The sequence below is a fragment of the Oncorhynchus keta genome, chromosome 2 (assembly GCF_023373465.1).
Source record: "Oncorhynchus keta strain PuntledgeMale-10-30-2019 chromosome 2, Oket_V2, whole genome shotgun sequence".
Taxonomy (NCBI): Eukaryota; Metazoa; Chordata; class Actinopteri; order Salmoniformes; family Salmonidae; genus Oncorhynchus; species Oncorhynchus keta.
Genome location: NC_068422.1, coordinates 81,716,191 through 81,744,020, shown reverse-complemented (window position 1 = coordinate 81,744,020; position 27,830 = coordinate 81,716,191). Strand labels below are relative to the sequence as shown.

Here is a 27,830-nt window from a genome sequence, read left to right as displayed (position 1 = left end):
ATTCAGGAAGTTTTATTGTGACATGTGGCTCTATACTTTTCAAAAAAAGTACCTACACTCTTCTTGTCTTTTAATTCCCAATATGTTCTAACAGAGAAGTTCTTTCAAAACTGATTGAAGGGAACACATTGAACCACATATAGCCCAGGCTTCTCACGTGTCAACAAGACAAGATTTGGAAGGGCGGCCCCGCGAGACATGACCATATAAAGCTTGTATTTTATGGGGCTACAGAACTCCAATTGTGAACCAGTAGATTGTCCTACTTCACTGATTTAAAGAATCGGATGGGTGCCATCTTGCTTTCACCTGTCCAGCACCTTGAGATCAGTGATTATGGTATTGCGATTCACCCTTCCTCCCAAGAATTATGGGTATTATCCAACAGGCCCCTATGGAGGGATGGGGACTCTGCCCCGTGTACACTGTGCCAGTGTAATTTACAAATCACCTCCCTCCTCAGATTTTAGAGCGGGCCAGAATTAGTACCTGTCTCAGCTCTAACCAACCCCAGCTATATATAGCACAAGGCTCACTGCTGACTCAGAAATACCATCTACCTTCACTGACAGAGGAGCTGCTTAAAGAGACCCTGCATGAAAAATTCACCTCTAGAGCAGTAGGTCTCTTCAAACCACAGGATCACGTTCTGTTATTGCACTAGTAGTGCATGTTTTTATGTGCAGGATGTGATGCTAGGATGTGTGATTATTAAAGCTTTACTACAGTATACATGTCATTAGTCTGTCACAGGCTTTCACCTCATCTTTAATCAACAACTTCTCGGTCATCTGTGGCTTCATTTCCAGCTGGCCTGAACCTGAGAATGTAGATTAGTCTAGGAGAAGGCTGCTGGAATCAGACACAATGTTAGCCTGTCCATTCATGATCACACTCCTGTATTCAACAAGACAACAAAAACAAACCAGGTAAAAACACAATTCTGCAGGCCATATTACTTTGAAACCCTTTATTTTCAGTGAATACAAAAAATATGTTGTTTTCTTGTGGCCAGATAAATAGTTTCCATACTGTAGGTCATTGTCACTTCATATCGATCTTTCTTATAGAACTGCACTTTAATTATTATTGAATTCATTATGGGACAAACACACAGGTATGAACAGTTTCTCCCTACCATTGAAATGTGTCACACTACATTAACAGCTATACATCTTAATATCCTTATCACATTTATCCTTAAAACAAAGATTCCTCGTGGCTTAAAAGAGAGCACAACAAAAAAAAATCAATCCATAAAACAGCAGAGTACAGACCTATTGTCCGGAGTGTGTGAATCCTATGATTTACTTGTAACATACAATAACCGAACGACAGACTCCATTCTGTCATAGATAGAGTTCAGAAGCATCTTGATACATGTCCATGGAATGCAGTACAAAAATGTGTTGTCTTCATATATATCATATACATATAGTGATGGTACTTTTTACACAGCGACACATTCGTCTCTGCCCTCAAGGCCATGGGTGCATCAGGCAGAAAGATGGGGACAGAGGTACAGTTTATAGGACAACGTAGTAGTACCTGTGAGGCCGTGTTTTTCATCTCTATGGGACCTAAAAGTATTGGTAATAGGCTATGACAGGAACAACTCAAGGCCCTACTCATTCATACCGACCACACTCCTTTATCCAGCTAGATAAGTTGTCACAAGCAGACCAGACGCTGTATGAGCTAGAGACTAAGGCACTAATGACATAATACTACAACGACCAGATGCGTGAACTCTGACAGAACTGTACCAGCGTTTGAACTGTAGAGCCTACTGTTACACATCAATACGGAGTAAAACATGTTTAACATGGACCGTTTGCAGTTTGTTAGGGGTTATTGTCCATATGTGCAGTTCAGAACACCAATACCATTCAGTGCGTCGTGTAGATGTATTTTCTGTTACAAAAATAATAGAACCCAGAAGCCATGCATATGACTGACAGAACTTTACCCCACAATAATGATTTGTTTGCTAACTTAACACTCACCGACTGTCCATAAAACTAGTAAAACCAAACGCTAGAACCAAACCTGGGTTGTGTTCATTAGGATTCTAGGTAATCCCTCCTCCGATTTCCTCCTTTCGGTGCATAATGAACACAAACCTGGGTTGTGTTCATTAGGATTCTAGGTAATCCCTCCTCCGATTTCCTCCTTTCGGTGCATAATGAACACAAGCCTGGCAAACAGAAGGTAAATATAGTGCAATAGTAGCACTTCCCACTACAGTTACACAAAGCACCATTAGAGTAAGAGTGAGACGGATTCAACAGGTGAACAACAACAGGACGTGATCCACTGTAGTGGTCCAACAGGCCCCTATGGAGGGATGGGGGACTCTGCCCCGTGTAAGACAGCAGGGGTAACCATCAGAAGCACAGTACATTGTGTAAAGTCAACAAACATTTACTGCTTCACATTCATTCAAGAGGTCTGGGGTGTTACAATATCAGAGCCGTCCATTTCAGCTTGCATTATGAGTTGTAGAGAAATCACGCTTTATCAATGAGAATATTTTCAGATTGCCTGGATGTTTTTAAAAAACTCCTACTTAAATCATAATACATTTTCAAGACCAGCAATTGTTTCCTACATTAGTATTTTTTCTTACAGTATCTGAACGGTTTTCAGAGGTGCCGTGTTTGTAGTGTTTGAGGTTTGAAAAGATTTCTCTACAAGAGGGCATTTCATTACATGTCAGGAGGCCGTGAGGACACCAACACTGCCCCCTACAGAGCCTTCATAGTATTGCTTCATGAACATCAGTTCTATCTGTATGGCTCAATATCAACTGTAAACTAATGAGAATAGTAGAAGGAAGCCAGTTAACGGACTGTCCACAGTCCAGGTTATGCAGGGCTAGGAGATCTGTAGTAGTGGAAGGGATGAGACAAGTTAAGCTTATTGTAAATGTCAGAGTATCTTAACTTGCTAAAAATGTTATTCTGTAGTAACTTCGCCTCCAAATCAGAGAAATAATAAAGTACTAGATTGTAATGCATCATAAGAGGTTGTTGTAAAGAGGTCTCGAGCAATTAGATGCAAATTTAAGCATTTATCAACACTAGGCACATTTCAATCTTCAGTGTCAAGAGCACATCTAAACAAGGATTATTTAAAGTGTCTACGCAAGCCGATCGGTCAATGTGACAAAAATGGTTCCATTAAATAAGATCCATAAGCTATTCTTCAATATGCTCCAAATACCTCAACTGTCTGAATTACTTGCTGTCTGACAAGGAGGAGACATATATATATTTATAGACCACAAGGTGACATAAGTGTCAAATCACCCAAGTGTGGAATTTCAAACACTAGTAATATCTAGGAAATGCTATAATTTCTCACTTGTCTCATAAAAAAGGAAATGAATAGCAATGTGTGTGTAAATGCCTAATGTACTGTATGCACCTAACATATCACACTCTTCTTCCTTTATTAAAGAAAGTCCGGCCAAAAGGTTAAGACCATGCTAACATCTAGAAATATCCCCTTAATTTGGAGATTCACTGTCAACACTAGTATCCAATCACATCAAAAGTATAGCTCCATAGAGAAAAACATTCAAACTTTTATGATGCACATTTTTCAGCATGTTCACCTGTTAAAAATCCATTGCTTCTAGAGAATACTTTTTCCCAGTGTAGGTTAACTGGCAGGTAATGCAGGGTAATAGACCGTCACAAGCCAAGTCATAGTGGTAGTAGACAACTCCTGGCAGTTAAAGACCCCTGCAGGTGTAGTAGACAGTGGCTATCCATGTCCCATTCTGGGCTTGAACCCACTGGTTGAGAGGGCACATTAAGAGGCCAACTTAACGTTGTTGCACACTAGGAAAGTCAATTTGGGCCACCGCTCGTGTGTGTGGTAACATATTACATATAGACGCACAGGTACAAATGCACTCAATGCACACACACACATACACACACACGCAACGGCAGCATGGCAATGCAGCAGGGTATAGCTCAGTTCTCGTCCTCCCGTAGTTCACTGGGTAAGAACTTGTACTGCTGCTGTCTGATCTGAGCCAGCTTCTTCCTGGCCTCCTCCAGCTCTCTCTCCTTCCTCAGCATCTCCTCCTGGGCTGCTATGATCTGGACACAGGATACAACAGGCACCAGTTACTACACAACACCTAGCTTAATTAACACTAGGATACAACAGGCACCAGTTACTACACAACACCTAGCGAATTAACACTATGATAGAACAGGCACCAGTTACTACACAACACCTAGCTAATTAACACTAGGATACAACAGGCACCAGTTACTACACAACACCTAGCTAATTAACACTAGAATAGAACAGGCACCAGTTACTACACAACACCTAGCTAATTAACACTAGGATACAACAGGCACCAGTTACTACACAACACCTAGCTAATTAACACTAGGATAGAACAGGCACCAGTTACTACACAACACCTAGCTAATTAACACTAGGATACAACAGGCACCAGTTACTACACAACACCTAGCTAATTAACACTAGGATACAACAGGCACCAGTTACTACACAACACCTAGCTAATTAACACTAGGATACAACAGGCACCAGTTACTACACAACACCTAGCTAATTAACACTAGGATAGAACAGGCACCAGTTACTACACAACACCTAGCTAATTAACACTAGGATAGAACAGGCACCAGTTACTACACAACACCTAGCTAATTAACACTAGGATACAACAGGCACCAGTTACTACACAACACCTAGCTAATTAACACTAGGATACAACAGGCACCAGTTACTACACAACACCTAGCTAATTAACACTAGGATAGAACAGGCACCAGTTACTACACAACACCTAGCTAATTAACACTAGGATACAACAGGCACCAGTTACTACACAACACCTAGCTAATTAACACTAGGATACAACAGGCACCAGTTACTACACAACACCTAGCTAATTAACACTAGGATAGAACAGGCACCAGTTACTACACAACACCTAGCTAATTAACACTAGGATACAACAGGCACCAGTTACTACACAACACCTAGCTAATTAACACACAACACCTAGCTAATTAACATTAGGATAGAACAGGCACCAGTTACTACACAACACTCAGCTAATTAACACTAGGATAGAACAGGCGCCAGTTACTACACAACACCTAGCTAATTAACACTAGGATAGAACAGGCACCAGTTACTACACAACACCTAGCTAATTAACACTAGGATAGAACAGGCACCAGTTACTACACAACACCTAGCTAATTAACACACAACACCTAGCTAATTAACACTAGGAAAGAACAGGCGCCAGTTAAAACACAACACCTAGCTAATTAACACTAGGATAGAACAGGCACCAGTTACTACACAACACCTAGCTAATTAACACTAGGATAGAACAGGCACCAGTTACTACACAACACCTGATACAAACCAGCCTGTAGAACATACTGTACAGTGCTGTCAGCTCCTGATAAATGCTTGGAGTTGTTCCACTTATAGAACTGAAAGGTTTGACAAGAGTAAATCAGGTTTGAACAGTCTACATGTCACTGTGGAGTCTGCCAGAGCGTTGTAGTCTCACCTGAGCGATTCCTCCCACAAACTTGGTCTTGACCACCACGTTGTCATCGTCTGCCTTGTGGAATGCAGCTTTCTGGGCCGCTCGGACCAGGTTGTCCGACGCCCTCTTTACTGCGTTACCAGCAGCCTTTGGGAGGACAGTCCATCAATATCATACCACATAACGTTACAACTATTACACAATGCTAATCACAAGATGTGTGTTTGTGGGGTTACACTGAGCCCCGTCTCCCCCGGCACCCCTCCAGATCTGAAACAATTAGATAGACGTGTAGGATCTACAGGAGTGCCGAGGAGGCAGGGGGCCATTTGTTATTCATCATCCTCATACCTGCAGTCTCCTCATGGCCTCAGAGTCCTGGTCAGCTTTAACCTTACAGGCCACTAGGAGCTGGGCTGTGGAGGCTGCCACCTGCTTGGCTGACGAGATCAGCTTCTCCTCGCTGGCTTGGCCCTGGACCGAGGCATTAGCTGCCTCACACAGGTTACTGGTGGCTGCTGCTACCATCCGGGCCTGTAGGAGAGAACACAGAGAGAACGGTTCATATATATTTTAAAGATGCAATCCCTTAGAATTAGTGATGTGTTCATTCCAGCTCTTCTAAAAAAAGGATTGATAAACGTTATTTGGAGGCTTTATTTCGATTGTGTGTGTAGGTGTGTGTACATACCGCTGAGATGAGACCCTGGGACCACTGACCATCATCCACTGCATTAGCTGGAATGGAGCCCACCTTGCCCTGAGCCACCAGCTCTCTCTGGGCAGCTGAGGCAGACTTGACCAGGGCACTGGTGGCCGCAGCGATGGACCTAGCTGCTTCCAGGATCTGCTCCTCAAAGTCCAGCGTTTCATCTGCTTGCTGAAGGGGAGACGGGACAGTCACAACTCAGACGTCTCACAGGACGAGACAAAGATAGGCAGCAATCATATTACATGGCAAACGTAATGGTTTTGATGTTGGCGTTTTAGAGTCTTTCAATTTCAAAATAGTTCACTGACAGATTTGTTTACAAATCCGTACTGTCTGCACTACAGAAACTTCTTAGTAACATCTGTTATTTGGGGCAAACTAAACGAAATAAGAACACAAAACACTTACAACTATTCTATGCCAAGTCATTCCAAGATTAGACCAGTCCCTCACACACACAGTCTGTAGACAGGGCGGGACACTGTAGAAATATGTTTGATACATAGTTGGATTGAATAACAACCTAATATATCAAACATATCAGACAGAGGCCTGCAGAGAAGGCTTCGAGGGTTTATACTCTGATCAGAGTAGTACTTCTACAGTGTATAGGGACAGATGGGCTACAACTAGAACTACAGGACAGGAGGGGGGAGAGAGAAAGAAAGAGAGGGAGAGAGAAGGAAGGGAGGAACAGAAGGGTTAGAAACAGACAGCAGGAAGGGGAGGGAGAAAGGGATTGAAAGAGGAAAAGAGTGAAGGGGAGGGAGAGAGAAAGAGGGAGAGAGAAAGAGGGAGAGAGAAGGAAGGGAGGAACAGAAGGGTTAGAAACAGACAGCAGGAAGGGGAGGGAGAAAGGGATTGAAAGAGGAAAAGAGTGAAGGGGAGGGAGAGAGAAAGAGGGAGTGAGAGAGGGAGAGAGGGAGTGAGAGAGGGAGTGAGTGAGAAGGAAGGGAGGAACAGAAGGGTTAGAAACAGACAGCAGGAAGGGGAGGGAGAAAGGGATTGAAAGAGGAAAAGAAAGGGGAGGAGAGAGAGAGGGGGGAGGAAGAGGGAGGGTTAGAGAGAGGAAGGGGAGGGAGAAAGGGATTGAAAGAGGAAAAGAGTGAAGGGGAGGGAGAGAGAAAGAGGGAGTGAGAGAGGGAGTGAGAGAGGGAGTGAGTGAGAAGGAAGGGAGGAACAGAAGGGTTAGAAACAGACAGCAGGAAGGGGAGGGAGAAAGGGATTGAAAGAGGAAAAGAGTGAAGGGGAGGGAGAGAGAAAGAGGGAGTGAGAGAGGGAGTGAGTGAGAAGGAAGGGAGGAACAGAAGGGTTAGAAACAGACAGCAGGAAGGGGAGGGAGAAAGGGATTGAAAGAGGAAAAGAGTGAAGGAGGGAGAGAGGAGGGAGCGGTGAGCAGAAGGTCAGAATAGAGTAGGAGGTTCCTCCTGAACGATGTACATGATATCAGCTACAGACAGACTGATGGACTGGTAGACATACCAAAGTACATACAGACGGGTGTACATACAGGTGTACAAACATGAATAAATCCAGAGGCAGACGTTGCCACTACTTTCACTGTATGTGAGGAGAGACAATACAAGTATTAGACATTCAAATAGTGAATATAGCATCACCCTATGGATCTAACACTGACTCACGGCGACTGAACACCACAGAATCTGAGTGTCAAAACTGATGAGACACTGTCTTTAAACAGACAGCCACATAATGACAAACACACCAACAACAAAGAGACAAGCACCAAGACAAAATTACTGACAGGATTGTCATTCTTGCTCCAACTTATGCATCCCATTTATGTTATTAGTGTAGAAATTGGGGGTTAAAAATACCCATGTGGCTTGTGAGGTGCGTTGTAGTCTCCTACCTTGGGCTTGGCTCTGGGTTTCAGCTGCTCCAGTTTCTTAGCTGCTGCTTCGATGGACGCTGCAGCCCCCAACAGCTCTGTCTCTGCTATCACTGTGGGGTCCTCTGGGTCCACCCACTCTGTGCCTGAAACACACACAGTGAGTTACCACACACACAGCAGTGTATGAACAGAGCATGCCTGACAATATGAAGACAGAACAAATGCCATATGACACGGCATGCACAGCAAATTAAGTGTGTTTAAGATTGAATCGCAATTATCTTATCAGTGACATTAAATACGCAAATGAAGAGCATCCACACTGAAATGGACATGGTGATGAGCATTTCACAATGTCTTTATGGTGAGAAGGAAACTAAAATGAAGAGCATGATGAAATGAATGGGGATATTGTTAGACTAACGGGCCTGTAAAGAGGGACAATTCAACGGTCGGCCCTGAATCACAACTGGTTACATCTTAACTTACCTCCATCTGTGGCAAAGAAGGCAGGAACAGACTGTTAATAGAACACTCTGGATACATACAGTAGATCTGCTAAATGATCATTACTGTCCTATATCATGAACCAGGCGTACAGTAGTAGTTCAGTGAAGTGTCTCCTCTCACCTTTCATGGCCTCAGCAGTCTGGATGAGTTCAGTAACAGCCCCAGCAACACGTTTAGAGTGGAACACCAGCTGCTGCTTCTGTTCTGCTGTAGGCCCCTGGAGGACCTGGAGATACACACAGAGTAGAGGTGGTTCAGGAAAACATCCCCATCATCACTATTACTCTATTCTCAATCACAGACACACCCACCCAACCTACCAGCAGCACATGCTCCAGTAGGTCAATGTAACCTGTGGTGCACTCTGTCCCGTAGAGCAGTGCTCTGCTCCGTACATCCTTGTTCACCTCCTGGTGGTAAGCGGCTTGCTGAGGGACACAGACACACAGTGTTAGGAGTCAGATGTTCCACTTTCCAGGTGGTCAGTATTGATGAGATGAGAAGTAATATCAATATATATTCTTCCTCTAACATCCACACGGTTTAGGGCCTAGGGATGATCACAACCTTCCATATAGTCAGCATGTTGAAAATGGCCGTGCTGGTCAGGGTTTAAGTATACAGGATAGGAGGGTAGGGGACAGAAGGTAGGGGGCATCTTCCCTAGTAAGGAGTATTGATCAGAACCTTGCATGTGGTCAGCATGTCGAAGATGGCCTTGCGACTCAGGTTAGCTGTGGAGATCACATCCTCCTGTCGTGCAGAGTTCCCAGCCGCCACTGCTTTGGCTGTTGCCGTGGTGATGCCCTTGGTCATGCGGATGAACTCTTCAGGCGTGGTCGACTTCTCCGGGACGTCTTTAGACTGGAACACCTGAAGAAATACAACACTCAATATGTTCTTAAAAACCTCACTGACTCAATATATCAAACAACTCTCCATATAATGTTGAATTGTACAGCTGTGTGCAGTAGCACCTAACAGGGCTATGTCCTATAATGACCAAACACACAACAGGCATACTAATGTGTCCCAATGTGGCAACACTGGTTGTTGAGTTTTAACTCTGGTTTATATCTTATTGATCCCATGGTAATAGCTGTGTTTGATCAAGGCTCTAGTTGTAGTAGCTGCACTAGGAGGCTGTCCTGAGGGGGTACTGATAAAGCTTAGAGCTGGAACCACAAACTAATGGAGATCTGTGGTCCTCTGTCAGTTACTAAAGATAAGTATAGCAGGGAAAACACAGGGCCTGGGCCTTCCTAGAGTTCAGAGCTCATCTATTGACGAGTATATAAACCGTCATGGTTGATGATTCAATATGTCAATGCTTTTATAGTACGTAACTAATACAGCATTTACAGCTTAGCTTGAGGACACGTTTCGGCCACAAAGCGGAAGTGAGAGACCATGTCCATTGTCATCTATCCTAATCAAGTCATTGATGAAATAAATCACTTTATAGATGACTGCTTACCGTGAGTTCCTGTTTAATACATTCAATGGTGGCCTCCAGGGCTCTGGTCCCCCGCGTGGCCTCGTCCTCCACAGCCTTCACCGTCTTCAGCAGGGACGTCACGTTGGTCACCATCACCTGGTGGGTTACCAGAGGGGGGACAATGGGGGAGACAGGTCCATGGATGTCAGTGGGAGAGACAGCACTGGGGGCATCAGAGAGACATCTTGCCTTTGGTGGGCGGAGAGATTAACATTATTTTCTGTTGACAGTTTGCGTGTGCTGTTGGTATTATGTACATAAACACCATATGGAACTGAAAGACAGGCAGCACAACAGCCATCAACATGAACCACCCTGCAGCTTGAGCTGAAGTTAATATAAGCCAAACTTAACCTGTTATCTACCGTCTGTCTGCCTCAGGGCTTGGAGAAGGTCCAAAAGCAGGTTAAAAGGAGTGCCCTGGATTACTATGACTGCGTCCCAAATGGCATCCTATTCCCTATTTATTGCGTCCCAAATGGCATCCTATTCCCTATTTATGCTGCAGCAGTTTATGTGTCGGGGGGCTAGGATCAGTTTGTTATATCTGGAGTACTTCTCCTGTCCTATTCGGTGTCCTGTGTGAATCTAAGTGTGCGTTCTCTAATTCTCTCCTTCTCTCTTTCTTTCTCTCTCTCGGAGGACCTGAGCCCTAGGACCATGCCCCAGGACTACCTGACATGATGACTCCTTGCTGTCCCCAGTCCACATGGCCGTGCTGCTGCTCCAGTTTCAACTGTTCTGCCTTATTATTATTCGACCATGCTGGTCATTTATGAACATTTGAACATATTGGCCATGTTCTGTTATAATCTCCACCCGGCACAGCCAGAAGAGGACTGGCCACCCCACATAGCCTGGTTCTTCTCTAGGTTTCTTCCTAGGTTTTGGCCTTTCTAGGGAGTTTTTCCTAGCCACCGTGCTTCTACACCTGCATTGCTTGCTGTTTGGGGTTTTAGGCTGGGTTTCTGTACAGCACTTTGAGATATCAGCTGATGTACGAAGGGCTATATAAATACATTTGATTTGATTTATATAGTGCACTACTTATAACCAGAGCCCCAAGTAGAGCACTATATAGGGAATAAGATACCATTTGGGACACAGCCCATCAGTCTGTTTAACTACATTTCCACCGCATGTACTAGGTAGGTAGTGGCTAACAGTGATTTTAGATCTCGCTTCCTTTCCATTTGGATGAGTCATTGACTAGCGCTGGATGAGATTAGAGCATGGGGAGGTAGATGGGAAGTTGATTAATGGCTAGGCCTAAAGGAGGGGGAAGAAATCTGCTGCTATGGCACACAACGACAGCATGCCTTCATCTGGTGCACTGGAAGTGCTCACCAGAACACCCTTTATGCACATATCAGACTGAGGAGGCATCCCGTTCACTTCTGCCATGTGTCTGGGGGACAACTGGGCGTAGATTACAAGATTTAATCTTACAATATTTTATTTCAGAGCACTAGACATAGTTCAAACAGAATTGGTCGGTTGCCCGGACACAGATTAAGCCTAGTGCTGGACTAAAAAGCACTCTGTCAAGAAGATGTATAATAACTGTATAATAAGCTACAGCCAGGAGGGATGATGATGCAACAATGCCTGTTAGAGACAGTGGCCTTAGAGTCCAATATGGGTCTCACTGGGTCTCCTACCTTGGCAGCACTCTTCAGCTGGTACATGGAAGGGTCGTCTGCAGCCTTGCCCGCAGCACACTTAGTGGCTCCTATGAGCTCAGCCAGGGCCTTGGCCACGTCTTTCACTGCGTTGATCAGAACCACCTATACAGAACACACATATCATCAGCTTATTAAGGACACAGCCTGGGGTAGAGTCCATCCCAGGTTGGGTGCATCAATAGGTCCCCCTAAAAAGCTACAGTACTTCCTACTTTTAATAGCAGTCGCTTTGAAAGGAAAGTTGCAGTAGGCCTATGTTTTATTAATTAAAAACAGTCTAAAATGGTACAGTAATTTTGTCCACTAAGGACTGTTTTGGGAACAGAAGATGTGATCTAAAATGAATATTAGGTCACCTGTGTCTCTGGGTCGTCAGAGCCGATGCTGGCGGTACCCAGTTTGACCACGTCAGTGAGCTGTGTGATGGTCTTAGCTGAGGACTGGGCAGCTTGGGCTAGTTTGTCCTGACCGGATGCTGCTCCAGACACCAACATCTTAGTGTCCTCCACCAAAGCCTTCGCTGTCTTCAATATGTTCTCCCTGGGAGGGGGTGCGGGGAGAGGGAGAGAGAGACGGACAGACGAAGAGAGACCGAAGGAGATGGTAAAATCTCAAAACTTCTACAGGAGTTACCATGGGCCATGGTTAAACATTACGTTTTTTATTTTATTCCAATGGTCTTATTAATACTACCCTGCTATGAGACGACCCTCCACCAACACAAAGATATGTGAAAACTCTTTTAACCCATTCAAAATGATAGCTCTTAACACTAGAACCCTAAAGCAGTCATTTTGACAGTTCATTATCCTTTTGGTTTTTATTACGCTGCCATTAACTCTTGCCCACTCCGTCCTTGACTTTTCCTAAATAAGTCTACAAACACCGCTGTTGTTAGAATCTTAATATCACAAACAGAACTGGTGTAATAACCTGTTATAGGAGGGCATGTCATTTTTTGAATGTTTTATCCCCCTTGCCCCTCCTCCCAACAGTAGGGCCTGCTCTGGTCTGTTCTGCTCCTCCTCCCAACAGTAGGGCGTGCTCTGGTCTGTTCTGCTCCTCCTCCCAACAGTAGGGCGTGCTCTGCTCCTCCTCCCAACAGTAGGGCCTGCTCTGCTCCTCCTCCCAACAGTAGGGCCTGCTCTGCTCCTCCTCCCAATATGAGGACCTGCTCTGCTCCGCCTCCCAACATGAGGGCCTGCTCTGCTCCTCCTCCTAACATGAGGGCCTGCTCTGCTCCTCCTCCTAACATGAGGGCCTGCTCTGCTCCTCCTCCCAACAATAGGGCCTGCTCTGCTCCTCCTCCCAACAGTAGGGCCTGCTCTGCTCCTCCTCCCAACATGAGGGCCTGCTCTGCTCCTCCTCCCAACATGAGGGCCTGCTCTGCTCCTCCTCCCAACAGGAGGGCCTGCTCTGCTCCTCCTCCCAACAGGAGGGCCTGCTCTGCTCCTCCTCCCAACAGGAGGGCCTGCTCTGCTCCTCCTCCCAACAGTAGGGCCTGCTCTGCTCCTCCTCCCAACAGTAGGACCTGCTCTGCTCCTCCTCCCAACATGAGAGCTTGCTCTGCTCCTCCTCCCAACATGAGGGCCTGCTCTGCTCCTCCTCCCAACATGAGGGCCTGCTCTGCTCCTCCTCCCAAAATGAGGGCATGCTCTGCTCCTCCTCCCAACAGTAGGGCCTGCTCTGCTCCTCCTCCCAACAGTAGGGCCTGCTCTGCTCCTCCTCCCAACAGTAGGGCCTGCTCTGCTCCTCCTCCCAACAGTAGGGCCTGCTCTGCTCCTCCTCCCAACAGTAGGGCCTGCTCTGCTCCTCCTCCCAACATGAGGGCCTGCTCTGCTCCTCCTCCCAACATGAGGGCCTGCTCTGCTCCTCCTCCCAACATGAGGGCCTTCTCTGCTCCTCCTCCCAACAGTAGGGCCTGATCTGCTCCTCTTCCCAACAGGAGGGCCTGCTCTGCCCCTCCTCCCAAAATGAGGGCCTGCTCTGCTCCTCCTCCCAACAGGAGGGCCTGCTCTGCTCCTCCTCCCAACAGGAGGGCCTGCTCTGCTCCTCCTCCCAACAGGAGGGCCTGCTCTGCTCCTCCTCCCAACAGGAGGGCCTGCTCTGCTCCTCCTCCCAACAGGAGGGCCTGCTCTGCTCCTCCTCCCAACAGGAGGGCCTGCTCTGCTCCTCCTCCCAACAGGAGGGCCTGCTCTGCTCCTCCTCCCAACAGGAGGGCCTGCTCTGCTCCTCCTCCCAACAGGAGGGCCTGCTCTGCTCCTCCTCCCAACAGGAGGGCCTGCTCTGCTCCTCCTCCCAACAGGAGGGCCTGCTCTGCTCCTCCTCCCAACAGGAGGGCCTGCTCTGCTCCTCCTCACCCACAGGAGGGCCTGCTCTGCTCCTCCTCCCAACAGGAGGGCCTGCTCTGCTCCTCCTCCCAACAGTAGGGCCTGCTCTGCTCCTCCCAACAGTAGGGCCTGCTCTGCTCCTCCTCCCAACAGGAGGGCCTGCTCTGTTCCTTCTTCCGACAGTTGAAAGTGGAGTCCCAAGTTGAAACTGAACCTAAACTACACCTAAATTAATTTCGCACACACAACAGATGAAATAAATGAAGTAAAGTATGATGTGGAAAAGGGGTGAGTTGATGAGAAGGGGAAGCGAAATAAGTTTACTAATGTAATCACCAATTGTGAATGAAGAACAGGGAGGGCCATTCTATTGTATTGATCCATTGTAATCATCATCATGTCAAAATGGTATGTTCCCTATATCAGCAAAACAAATCCAACCAGTCTTATGAGACTACTCTGGACAACTTGGAGGACGCTACACAGTGAGAGCGTAATTGTTGAACAGCTTTCAATCTCTGGGGATATATGCACATCTTGCAGCAGGCACAAGTTTCAGAGAATGTGGTGATGAGGCTTGTGGAACCTTACGTTAGCAAGGGGAGAACTGTCACCATGGACAATTACTTCACTTCACTGTCATTGGCGAACAAGTTGCTTGCAAAGAAAACAAGTATGGCAGGCACCATGAACAAACAGAGACAGGAGCCCTCTCTCTCTGCGCAAAATAAGAAACCTGCACAGCTGTTGTACTCAACAACAGTGCTGAAGAATGACAAGACAACGGGACACAAGCAAGAGAAAACCGGATACTATTACGCACTACAACCAAACAAAGGTATGTCCAAGTGTGTCAAGCAAGTGAAAGTTTAAAAAATTGTGTCAACTGTTAGGACAAGGGATACTAGCTAAATGAAACCCAACTGATGAAGTACAAGCTGACAATAATTGTTTATTTTTGACTACTGTCATATTAACATATATTCATTGTAATGTCATTATTGCTGTTGTGCCAAGTTTCACTATTTATCCAGACCACTTGGTGCCTATAATGATGTTCAGGATACGGATGTTGTCATCATTTGATCGTGCGTCTTTTGACCCTACTTCTAATGATGTTCAGGCTACTGATGTTGTCATCATTTGATCGTGTGTCTTTTGACCCCACTTCTAATGATGTTCAGGCTACTGATGTTGTCATCATTTGATCGTGTGTCTTTTGACCCCACTTCTAATGATGTTCAGGATACGGATGTTGTCATCATTTGATCGTGTGTCTTTTGACCCCACTTCTAATGATGTTCAGGATACTGATGTTGTCATCATTTAATCGTGTGTCTTTTGACCCCACTTCTAATGATGTTCAGGCTACTGATGTTGTCATCATTTGACCTTGTGTCTTTTGACCCTACTTCTAATGATGTTCAGGCTACTGATGATGTCATCATTTGATCGTGCGTCTTTTGACCCTACTTCTAATGATGTTGTCATCATTTGATCATGCGTCTTTTGACCCTACTTCTAATGATGTTCAGGCTACTGATGTCATCATTTGATTGTGCGTCTTTTGACCCTACTTCTAATGATGTTCAGGCTACTGATGTTGTCATCATTTGACCTTGTGTCTTTTGACCCTACTTCTAATGATGTTCAGGCTACTGATGTTGTCATCATTTGATCGTGTGTCTTTTGACCCTACTTCTACTGATGTTGTCATCATTTGATCGTGTGTCTTTTGACCCTACTTCTACTGATGTTGTCATCATTTGATCGTGTGTCTTGACCCTACTTCTACTGATGTTGTCATCATTTGATCGTGTGTCTTGACCCTACTTCTACTGATGTTGTCATCATTTGATCGTGTGTCTTGACCCTACTTCTACTGATGTTGTCATCATTTGATCGTGTGTCTTGACCCTACTTCTACTGATGTTGTCATCATTTGATCGTGTGTCTTGACCCTACTTCTACTGATGTTGTCATCATTTGATCGTGTGTCTTGACCCTACTTCTACTGATGTTGTCATCATTTGATCGTGTGTCTTGACCCTACTTCTACTGATGTTGTCATCATTTGATCGTGTGTCTTGACCCTACTTCTACTGATGTTGTCATCATTTGATCGTGTGTCTTTTGACCCTACTTCTACTGATGTTGTCATCATTTGATCGTGTGTCTTGACCCTACTTCTACTGATGTTGTCATCATTTGATCGTGTGTCTTGACCCTACTTCTACTGATGTTGTCATCATTTGATCGTGTGTCTTTTGACCCTACTTCTACTGATGTTGTCATCATTTGATCGTGTGTCTTTTGACCCTACTTCTACTGATGTTGTCATCATTTGATCGTGTGTCTTGACCCTACTTCTACTGATGTTGTCATCATTTGATCGTGTGTCTTGACCCTACTTCTACTGATGTTGTCATCATTTGATCGTGTGTCTTGACCCTACTTCTTGGTGGTTGGGTTATTTTCTTCTGTCTTTCTAAAAATAAGCTGTTGTCATGCTCCTAAGCATAAGCCTTGTTTCATAGATGTAACAAAGCACTAAACAAATCAAATGTATTCAAAACTAGAATTTTTGTGCTTGAGCATCACAGTATAGGAAAATGCTGTGTAATTTGAAATAAAATACAAATCAGATCATCGCGTTACCCAAGGCCTTCATTAACACAACCAAATTATAATTTTTGCTATAACATGAAATATATTAATTACACTGTTAGAATGTTGCAGTCAAAATGACTGCTCATTAGCTTGAAGGGCGGTCCATAGATGCCAAGCGGTTCTAGTGTTTAAAAGATGACATCATTCAACCTTCAGAGATTTCCATATCAAAGGTTGATCTTTGTCAGAGCATCTGCAGAGGCAGGGGTCAGGTAGAGGTCAGCAGAGGTCTGAAGTGTTTAATAGAAGTGTTTGGTCTGAAGTACTGAGCGACTTCCTCTCCTCCCAGTCTGAATGATTTGTAGTGTGACTCCAGTCCAGACACTTCCTCCTGCCTGATCACTAGGCTATGTCTTCCTGTCACTGAGTGCAGGGGTGGAGGTTGGCCTAAGGCACGTCTCAAACTCATTCCACGAAGGGCCAAGTGTCTGCAGGTTTTCCCTCCACCCTTGTACTTGATTGATTGATTAAGGTCACTGATGCGTAAGGAACTCCCCTCACCTGGTTGTCTAGGTCTTAATTGAAAGGAAAAAAACAAAAACCAGCAGTCACTCAGACTCCGTGGAATGAGTTTGAAACCCCTGGCCTAAGACCTGATTCCAGCTGTATCTGTCACACACAATATTGTGGGGGGACACAATTCAGTCCCATTCAAACTCTTATTTTCCCTAACCCCTAATTCTAAACCTAACCCGTACTGTTCAGGAGCCTTTTGGTCCAAGACTTGGCGAACCGGTACCGCTTGCAGTGCGGAAGCAGAGAGAACAGTTCATGACTTAGTTGCCTGGAGTCTGAAAATTCTTTGGGCCTTCTTCTGACACCGCCAAGTACAGTGGGGCAAAAAAGCATTTAGTCAGCCACCAATTGTGCAAGTTCTCCCACTTACAAAGATGAGAGGCCTGTAATTTTCATCATAGATACACTTCAACTATGACAGACAAGATGAGAAAAAAATTCCAGAAAATCACATTGTAGGATTTTTAATGAAATTATTTGCAAATTATGGTGGAAAATAAGTATTTGGTCACCTACAAACAAGCAAGATTTCTGGCTCTCACATACCTGTCTTGCTCTTCTTTAAGAGGCTCCTCTGTCCCCCACTCGTTACTTTTATTAATGGCACCTGTTTGAACTTGTTATCAGTATAAAAGACACCTGTCCACAACCTCAAACAGTCACACTCCAAACTTCACTATGGCCAAGACCAAAGAGCTGTCAAAGGACACCAGAAACTAAATTGTAGACTGAATCTGCAATAGGTAAGCAGCTTGGTTTGAAGAAATCAACTGTTGGAGAAATTATTAGGAAATGGAAGACATACAATACCAATGATAATCTCCCTCGATCTGGGGCTCCACGCAAGATCTCACCCCGTGGGGTCAAAATGATCACAAGAACGGTGAGCAAAAATTCAAGAACCACACGAGGGGACCTAGTGAATGACCTGCAGAGAGCTGGGACCAAAGTAACAAAGCCTACCATCAGTAACTCAAATCCTGCAGTGCAAGACGTGTCTCCCTGCTTAAGCCAGTACATGTCCAGGCCCGTCTGAAGTTTGCTAGAGAGCATTTGGATGATCCAGAAGAAGATTGGGAGAATGTCTTATGGTCAGATGAAACTTTTTGGTAAAAACTCAACTCGTCGTGTTTGGAGGACAAAGAATGAGTTGCATCCAAAGAACACCATACCTACTGTGAAGCATGGGGGTGAAAACATCATGCTTTGGGGCTGTTTTTCTGTAAAGGGACCAGGACAACTGATCCATGTAAAGGAAAGAATGAATGGGGCCATGTATCGTGAGATTTTGAGTGAAAACCTCCTTCCATCAGCAAGGGCATTGAAGATGAAACGTGGCTGGGTCTTTCAGCATGATAATGATCCCAAACACACCGCCCGGGCAACGAAGGAGTGGCTTCGTAAGAAACATTTCAAGGTCCTGGAGTGGCCCAGCCAGTCTCCAGATCTCAACCCCATAGAAAATCTTTGGAGGGAGGTGAAAATCCGTGTTGCCCAGAAACAGCCCCAAAACATCACTGCTTTAAAGATCTGCATGGAGGGATGGGCCAAAATACCAGCAACAGTGTGTGAAAACCTTGTGAAGACTTACAGAAAACATTTGACCTCTGTCATTGCCTAGAAAGGGTATATAACAAAGTATTGAGATAAACTTTTGTTATTGATCAAATACTTATTTTCCACCATAATTTGCAAATAAATTCATAAAAAATCCTACAATGTGATTTTCTGGATTTTTTTTCTAATCTTGTCTGTCATAGTTGAAGTGTGATGAAAATTACAGGCCTCTCATCTTTTTAAGTGGGAGAACTTCAACAATTGGTGGCTGACTAAATAATTTTTGCCCCACTGTATATAGTTTCCGATGTCAGGAAGCTTGGCCATAGAGATCTATCTGGCCGTATGTACTACCTTCTGTAGGGCCTTCCGGTCAGATGCCGAGCAGTTGCCATACAGTGATGCAACCGGTGAGGATGCAGCTGTAGACATTTGGGGATCTGGGGACCCATGCCAAATCTTTTCAGTGTCCTGAGGGGGAAAGGCTTCGTCTTGCCCTCTTCAGAACTGTCTTGGTGTGTTTGGACCATGATAGTTTGTTTGTGATCTGGACACCAAGGAAAATGAAACTCTCGACCCGCCCCACTACAGCCCCGTCGATGTTAATGCAGGCCTGTTCGGCCCTCCTTTTCCTATAGTCCACGCTCAGCTCCTTTGTCTTGCTCACATTGAGAGGTTGTTGTCCTGACATCACACTGCCAGGTCTCTAAACTCCTCCATATATGCTGTCTCATTGTTGTGGGTGATAAGGCCTACCACTGTTGTGTCATCAGCAAGTGTAATGATGGTGTTGGAGTCATGCTTGGCCATGCAGTCGTGGGTGAACAGGGAGTACAGGACGCCGCACATTAGAAAGTCCAGGATCCAGTTGCAGATGGAGGTGTTTAGTCCCAGGGTCCTTAGCTTAGTGATGAGCTTTGAGGGCACTATGGTGTTGAACGCTGAGCTGTAGTCAATGAACAGCATTCTCACAGAGGTGTTCCTTTTGTCCAGGTGGGAAAGGGCAGTGTGGAGTTCGATTGAGATTGAGTCATCTGTGGATCTGTTGGGGGTGGTATGCAAATTGGAGTGGGTCTAGGGTTTCTGGCATGATGGTGTTGATGTGAGCTATGACCAGCCTTTCAAATCATTTAGGCATGTTACCTTCGCTATTTTGGGCACAGGGACTATGGTGGTCCGTTTGAAACATGTAGGTATTACAGACTCGGTCAGGGAGAGGTTGAAAATGTCAATGAAGACACTTGTCAGTTGGTCCGCACATGTTTTGAATTCAAGTCCTGGTAATCATCATCTTAGTTCTGTATTGACCCGTTGCCTGTTTGATGGTTCGTCTTACCCGAACCCAAAAACCTAACCTTAACCCTAAAACTAACCCGAGCACTAACCCTAGCTCCTAACTCTAAACCTAACCCTAGCTCCGAACCCTAGCTCCTAACCCTAGCTCCTAACCCTAGCTCCTAACCCTAGCTCCTAAACCTAGCTCCTAACCCTAGCTCCTAACCCTAAACCTAAACCTAATCCTAGCTCCTAACCCTAAACCTAATCCTAGCTCCTAACCCTATACCTAACCTTAGCTCCTAACCCTATACCTAACCTTAGCTCCTAACCCTAACCCTAGCTCCTAACCCTAACGCTAGCTCTAACCCTAACCCTAGCTCCTAACCCTAAACCTTAATGTAATTCTAACCCTAACACTAATTCTAACTCTAAACCCCCTAGAAATAGCACATGACCTTGTGGGGACTAACAAAATGTCCCCAGTTATTCAAAGTTTTGTTTCATTACTGTTCTTGTAGTGACACACACCTGTGGTCAGTGAAGGACTCCTCATTCTCTGCGTTGAGTGTGCCAGCGGAGGCGAACATGATGGTGGTGTCCAGTTCAGCGATGATGCCAGAGACAGCACTGGCAGCTGTGATGCAGGCCTGAGTGCCCTTATTACCAGCCTGTAGGGCCGACAGCACCATCGACACCTGGACAGACACAGTCAAGCTGCTCAGTTTGATACATCCAGAGAGACACAAGCAGAGACAACACACACTGAGGACTATTGTAGGAGCCACAAACAAACAATCACAGATCACAGCCTCCATTGACACTGGGGCTAGATCAGAGAAAGGGAGTTGGTGTGACTGTCAGTGTGTTTTCTTGTGTTCTTTTGTTTTCTTTCACTGCAGTGCTCTCAAATGTATTGATGTGTTGGTCTAATGTCTATCCATATCAGATGCAGACCATAGGGACTAGAGAACCCGTCCAGTCAAAATGACAGCTACATGGCATGCTTATTTCCTCTGCTACCTACTCAGCTGAGAGAATATCTGGCAAATCAGAGAGAGCGAGCGCCAGACAAAGCGAGCGCCAGACAGAGCAAGCGCCAGACAGAGCGAGAGAGAGCGCCAGACAGAGAGTGAGCGAGCGACAAAGAGAGAGCGAGCGACAGAAAGCGAGCGACAAAAAGCGAGCGACAGACAGAAAGCGAGCGACAGACAGAAAGCGAGTGACAGACAGAGAGCGAGCGACAGACAGAGAGCGACTGACAGAGAGCGAGTGACAGAGATCGAGTGACAGAGATCGAGTGACAGAGATCGAGTGACAGAGATCGAGTGACAGACAGATAGCGCGAGCGACAGAGAGCAGACGATCGACCGAGAACGACCGACCGACAGAAAGCGACCGACCGACAGAAAGCGACCGAACGACAGAGAGCGAGCAAGCGCGGGCGAGCGACCGAGAGAGAGAGAGCGAGCGACCGAGAGAGAGAGAGCGGGCGACCGATAGAGAGAGAGAGCGGGCGACCGATAGAGAGAGAGAGCGGGCGACCGAGAGAGAGAGCGACGAGAGAGAGCGAGCGAGAGAGAGCGAGCGAGTGACCGAGAGAGAGCGAGAAACCGACAGAGAGAGAGAGAGCGACCGACCGACAGAGAGAGAGCGAGCGACAGACAGAGAGAGAGCGACCGACAGAGAGCGAGCGAGCGACAGACAGAGAGAGAGCGAGCGACAGACAGAGAGAGAGCGAGCGACCGACAGAGAGAGAGAGAGAGCGAGCGGCCGACAGAGAGAGAGAGAGCGAGCGACCGACAGAGAGAGAGCGAGCGAGCGACCGACAGAGAGAGAGAGAGCGAGCGAGCGACCGACCGAGAGCGAGCGACCGACAGAGAGAGAGCGAGCGACCGAGAGAGCGACCGACAGAGAGAGAGCGAGCGACCGACAGAGAGAGCGAGCGACCGACAGAGAGAGAGCGACCGACAGAGAGAGAGCGACCGACAGAGAGAGAGAGCGACCGACAGAGAGAGAGCGAGCGACCGACAGAGAGAGAGCGAGCGACCGACAGAGAGAGAGCGAGCGACCGACAGAGAGAGAGCGAGACCGACCGACAGAGAGAGAGCGACCGACAGAGAGAGAGAGCGACCGACAGAGAGAGAGCGAGCGAGACAGAGAGAGCGAGCGACCGACAGAGAGAGCGAGCGACCAGAGAGCGGCGACAGACAGAGCGAGCGACAGACAGAGAGCGAGCGACAGACAGAGAGAGACTGACAGAGAGCGAGTGACAGAGATCGAGTGACAGAGATCGAGTGACAGAGATCAGTGACAGAGATCGAGTGACAGAGATCGAGTGACAGACGGATAGCGCGAGCGACAGAGAGAGAGCGATCGACCGAGAACGACCGACCGACAGAGCGAGCGACCGACAGAGAGCGAGCAAGCGACAGAGAGAGAGCGAGCGACCGAGAGAGCGACCGAGAGAGAGAGCGAGCGACCGATAGAGCGAGCGAGCGACAGAGCGAGCGACCGACAGAGAGAGAGCGAGCGAGCGACAGAGAGAGAGCGAGCGAGCGACAGAGAGAGAGCGAGCGAGCGACAGAGAGAGAGCGAGCGAGCGACAGAGAGAGAGCGAGCGAGCGACAGAGAGAGAGCGAGCGACCGACAGAGAGCGAGAGAGAGAGCGAGCGACCGACAGAGAGAGAGCGAGCGACCGACAGAGAGAGAGCGAGCGACCGACAGAGAGAGAGCGAGCGACAGAGAGAGAGCGAGCGACACACAGAGAGAGAGCGACAGACAGAAGAGAGAGCGAGCGACAGACAGAGAGAGAGCGAGTGACAGACAGAGAGAGCGAGCGACAGAGAGAGAGACAGAGATCGAGTGACAGAGATCGAGTGACAGAGAGCGAGTGACAGAGATCGAGTGACAGAGATCGAGTGACAGACGGATAGAGCGACCGACAGAGAGCAGACGATCGACCGAGAACGACCGACCGACAGAAAGCGACCGACCGACAGAGAGCGAGCGAACGACAGAGAGAGAGCGAGCGAGCGACGCGAGCGAGCGAGCCAGAGAGCGAGCGAGCGACCGAGAGAGAGCGAGCGACCGATAGAGAGAGAGCGGGCGACAGAGAGAGAGCGAGCGACCGATAGAGAGAGCGAGCGACAGACCGAGAGAGAGCGGGCGACCGACCGAGAGAGAGCGACCGAGAGAGAGAGCGACCGAGAGAGAGCGAGCAGACCGAGAGAGAGAGCGAGCGACCGACCGAGAGAGAGAGCGAGCGACCGACAGAGAGAGAGAGAGAGCGAGCGACCGACCGAGAGAGAGCGAGCGACCGACAGAGAGAGAGCGAGCGACGACAGAGAGAGAGCAGGCGACCGACAGAGAGAGAGAGCGACACAGAGAGAGAGCGAGCGACCGAGAGAGAGAGCGAGCGAGAGAGAGAGAGAGCGACCGACAGAGAGAGAGAGCGAGCGACCGACAGAGAGAGAGAGCGAGCGACAGAGAGAGAGAGCGACCGACCGACAGAGAGAGCGAGACAGAGAGAGCCGACAGACAGAGAGAGAGAGCGAGACAGCGACCGACAGAGAGCGAGCGACCGACAGAGAGAGAGCGAGCGACCGACAGAGAGAGCGGCGACCGACAGAGAGAGAGAGCGACCGACAGAGAGAGAGAGAGAGCGAGCGGCCGACAGAGAGAGAGCGAGCGACAGACCGTGAGAGAGCGAGCGACAGACCGAGAGAGAGCGAGCGACCGACCGAGAGAGAGCGAGCGAGCGACAGAGAGCGACCGACAGAGAGAGAGAGCGACCGACAGAGAGAGAGCGAGCGACAGACAGAGAGAGAGAGAGCGACCGACAGAGAGAGAGAGCGACCGACAGAGAGAGAGAGCGACGACCGAGAGAGAGCGCGGCGACAGAGAGAGAGCGAGCGACAGACAGAGAGAGCGAGCGACGAGAGAGAGCGACCGAGAGCGACCGACAGAGAGAGAGAGCGACCGACAGAGAGAGAGCGACCGACAGAGAGAGAGAGCGAGCGACCGACAGAGAGAGCGAGCGACCGACAGAGAGAGAGAGAGCGAGCGACGGCGACCCGAGAGAGAAGCGAGCGACCAACAGAGAGAGAGAGCGACAGAGCGACCGACAGAGAGAGGCGAGCGAGCGACAGAGACCGAGAGAGCGAGCGACCGACAGAGAGAGAGCGAGCGACCGAGAGAGAGAGCGAGCGACCGACAGAGAGAGAGCGAGCGACCGACAGAGAGAGAGCGAGCGACCGACAGAGAGAGAGAGAGCGACCGACAGAGAGAGCGAGCGACAGACAGAGAGAGCGAGAGCGACGACCGACAGACAGAGAGAGAGCGAGCGACCGACAGAGAGAGAGAGCGACCGACAGAGAGAGAGCGGCGACCGACAGAGAGAGAGCGAGCGACCGACAGAGAGAGAGCGAGCGACCGACAGAGAGAGCGAGCGACAGACCGAGAGAGCGGCGACAGACAGAGAGGGAGCGAGCGACAGAGAGAGAGAGAGCGAGCGACCGACAGAGAGAGAGCGAGCGACCGACAGAGAGAGAGCGAGCGACCGACAGAGAGAGAGAGCGAGCGACCGACAGAGAGAGAGCGGAGCGAGCGACAGACCGAGAGAGAGCGAGCGACCGACAGAGAGAGCGAGCGACCGACAGAGAGAGAGCGAGCGACAGAGAGAGAGCGAGCGACAGAGAGAGAGCGAGCGACCGACAGAGAGAGAGCGAGCGACCGACAGAGAGAGAGCGAGCGACCGACAGAGAGAGAGCGAGCGACCGACAGAGAGCGAGCGAGCGACCGACAGAGAGAGCGACCGACAGAGAGAGAGCGAGCGACCGACAGAGAGAGAGCGAGCGACCGACAGAGAGAGAGCGAGCGACCGACAGAGAGAGCGAGCGACCGACAGAGAGAGAGAGAGCGACCGACAGAGAGAGCGAGCGACAGACCGAGAGAGAGCGACCGACAGACCGAGAGAGAGCGACCGACAGAGAGAGAGAGAGCGACCGACAGAGAGAGAGCGAGCGACCGACAGAGAGAGAGCGAGCGACCGACAGAGAGAGAGCGAGCGACCGACAGAGAGAGAGAGCGAGCGACCGACAGAGAGAGCGAGCGACCGACAGAGAGAGAGCGACCGACAGAGAGAGAGCGAGCGACCGACAGAGAGAGCGAGCGAGCGACAGAGAGAGAGCGAGCGACCGACAGAGAGAGAGCGAGCGACAGACCGAGAGAGAGCGAGCGACAGACCGAGAGAGAGCGAGCGACAGACAGAGAGAGAGCGAGCGACAGAGAGAGAGCGAGCGACAGAGAGAGAGCGAGAGAGAGAGAGCGAGCGACAGAGAGAGAGCGAGCGACAGAGAGAGAGCGAGCGACCGACAGAGAGAGAGCGAGCGACAGAGAGAGAGCGAGCGACCGACAGAGAGAGAGCGAGCGACCGACAGAGAGAGAGGCGACCGACAGACAGAGAGCGAGCCGACCGACAGAGAGCGAGCGACCGACAGAGAGAGAGCGAGCGACCGACAGAGAGAGAGCGAGCGACCGACAGAGAGAGAGCGAGCGACCGATCTGACAGAGAGAGAGCGAGCGACAGACAGAGAGAGAGCGAGCGACAGACAGAGAGAGAGCGCGACAGACAGTGAGAGAGAGAGCGACAGACAGTGAGAGAGCGAGCGACAGACAGTGAGAGAGAGAGCGACAGACAGTGAGAGAGAGCGACAGACAGTGAGAGAGAGAGAGCGACAGACAGTGAGAGAGAGAGCGACAGACAGTGAGAGAGAGAGCGACAGACAGTGAGAGAGCGAGCAGACAGTGAGAGAGAGCGACAGACAGTGAGAGAGAGAGAGACAGACAGAGAGAGAGCGACAGAGAGAGAGAGAGCGACAGTGACAGAGAGAGAGAGCGGCAGACAGTGAGAGAGAGAGAGCGACAGACAGAGAGAGAGAGAGCGACAGACAGAGAGAGAGAGAGAAGCGAGCAGACAGTGAGAGAGAGAGCGACAGACAGTGAGAGAGCGACAGACAGAGAGAGAGAGCGAGCAGACAGTGAGAGAGAGCGAGCGACAGTGAGAGAGAGAGCGACAGACAGTGAGAGAGAGAGAGACAGACAGACAGAGAGAGAGCGACGAGACAGACAGAGAGAGAGCGAGACAGACAGAGAGAGAGCGACAGACAGAGAGAGAGAGCGACAGACAGTGAGAGAGAGAGCGACAGACAGTGAGAGAGCGAGCGACAGACAGTGAGAGAGCGACAGACAGTGAGAGAGAGCGACAGACAGTGAGAGAGAGAGAGCGACAGACAGTGAGAGAGAGAGAGCGACAGACAGTGAGAGAGAGAGCGACAGACAGTGAGAGAGAGAGCGACAGACAGTGAGAGAGAGAGCGAGCGACCGAACGACAGAGAGCGAGCGACAGAGAGCGAGCGACAGAGAGCGAGCGACAGAGAACGAGCGACCGACAGAGAGAGAGCGAATGACCGACAGAGAGAGAGCGAAGGACCGACAAGAGAGAAAGCGAATGACCGACAAAGAGAGAGAGCGAGCGAGCGACAGAGAGCGAGCGACAGAGACAGAGCGAGCGACAGAGAGAGAGCGACCGACAGAGAGAGAGAGCGACCGACAGAGAGAGAGAGCGACCGACAGAGAGAGCGAGCGAGCGAACGACAGAGAGAGCGAGCGACCGAACGACAGAGAGCGAGCGACCGAACAGAGAGAGCGAGCGACAGAGAGAGAGCGAGCGACAGAGAGAGAGCGAGCGACAGAGAGAGCGAGCGACAGACAGAGAGAGAGCGACCGACAGAGAGAGAGAGAGCGACAGACAGAGAGAGAGCGAGCGACCGACAGAGAGAGAGCGAGCGAGCGACCGACAGAGAGAGAGCGAGCGAGCGACCGACAGAGAGAGAGACAGAGAGCGAGCGAGCGACCGACAGAGAGAGAGCGAGCGACCGACAGAGCGAGCGACCGACAGAGCGAGCGACCGACAGAGCGAGCGACCGACAGAGCGAGCGACCGACCGAGAGCGAGCGACCGACAGAGAGAGAGCGAGCGACCGAGAGAGCGAGCGAGCGACCGACAGAGAGAGCGAGCGACCGACAGAGAGAGAGCGAGCGACCGACAGAGAGAGAGCGAGCGACCGACAGAGAGAGAGCGAGCGACCGACAGAGAGAGAGAGCGAGCGACCGACAGAGAGAGAGAGCGACCGACAGAGAGAGAGCGAGCGACCGACAGAGAGAGAGCGAGCGACCGACAGAGAGAGAGCGAGCGAGCGACAGAGAGAGAGCGAGCGACCGACAGAGAGAGAGCGAGCGACCGACAGAGAGAGAGCGACAGAGAGAGAGCGAGCGAGACAGAGAGAGAGCGAGCGACAGAGAGAGAGCGACAGAGCGACAGAGAGCGAGACGAGAGAGCGAGCGACAGAGAGCGAGCGACAGAGAGAGAGGCCGACAGAGAGAGAGCGAGCGACCGACAGAGAGAGAGCGAGCGACCGACAGAGAGAGAGCGAGCGACCGACAGAGAGAGCGAGCGACCGACAGAGAGAGAGCGAGCGACCGACAGAGAGAGAGCGAGCGACCGACCTGTCGACAGAGAGCGAGCGACAGACAGAGAGCGAGCGACAGAGAGCGAGCGACAGACAGTGAGAGAGCGAGCGACAGACAGTGAGAG

The 27,830-nt window shown here is 49.1% G+C and overlaps 1 protein-coding gene across 1 annotated transcript in view; it reads right to left on the bottom strand.

Annotated features, from left to right (window-relative positions):
* Positions 1–955: 955 nt before the first annotated feature.
* LOC118381325 (talin-2-like) overlaps positions 956–27,830 on the bottom strand; it is a 146,772-nt gene continuing 119,897 nt past the window's right edge. The window contains exons 46-57 of the mRNA XM_052485071.1: positions 20,706–20,872; positions 12,183–12,366; positions 11,803–11,928; positions 10,121–10,237; positions 9,331–9,516; positions 8,964–9,071; positions 8,764–8,869; positions 8,152–8,276; positions 6,258–6,446; positions 5,918–6,100; positions 5,588–5,713; positions 956–4,115 (exon numbers count right to left, since the gene is read on the bottom strand). Of these exons, the coding sequence (XP_052341031.1) occupies positions 3,987–4,115; positions 5,588–5,713; positions 5,918–6,100; positions 6,258–6,446; positions 8,152–8,276; positions 8,764–8,869; positions 8,964–9,071; positions 9,331–9,516; positions 10,121–10,237; positions 11,803–11,928; positions 12,183–12,366; positions 20,706–20,872 (1,746 nt within the window). The 3' untranslated portion in view covers positions 956–3,986. The remainder of the gene's footprint in view (positions 4,116–5,587; positions 5,714–5,917; positions 6,101–6,257; positions 6,447–8,151; positions 8,277–8,763; positions 8,870–8,963; positions 9,072–9,330; positions 9,517–10,120; positions 10,238–11,802; positions 11,929–12,182; positions 12,367–20,705; positions 20,873–27,830) is intronic.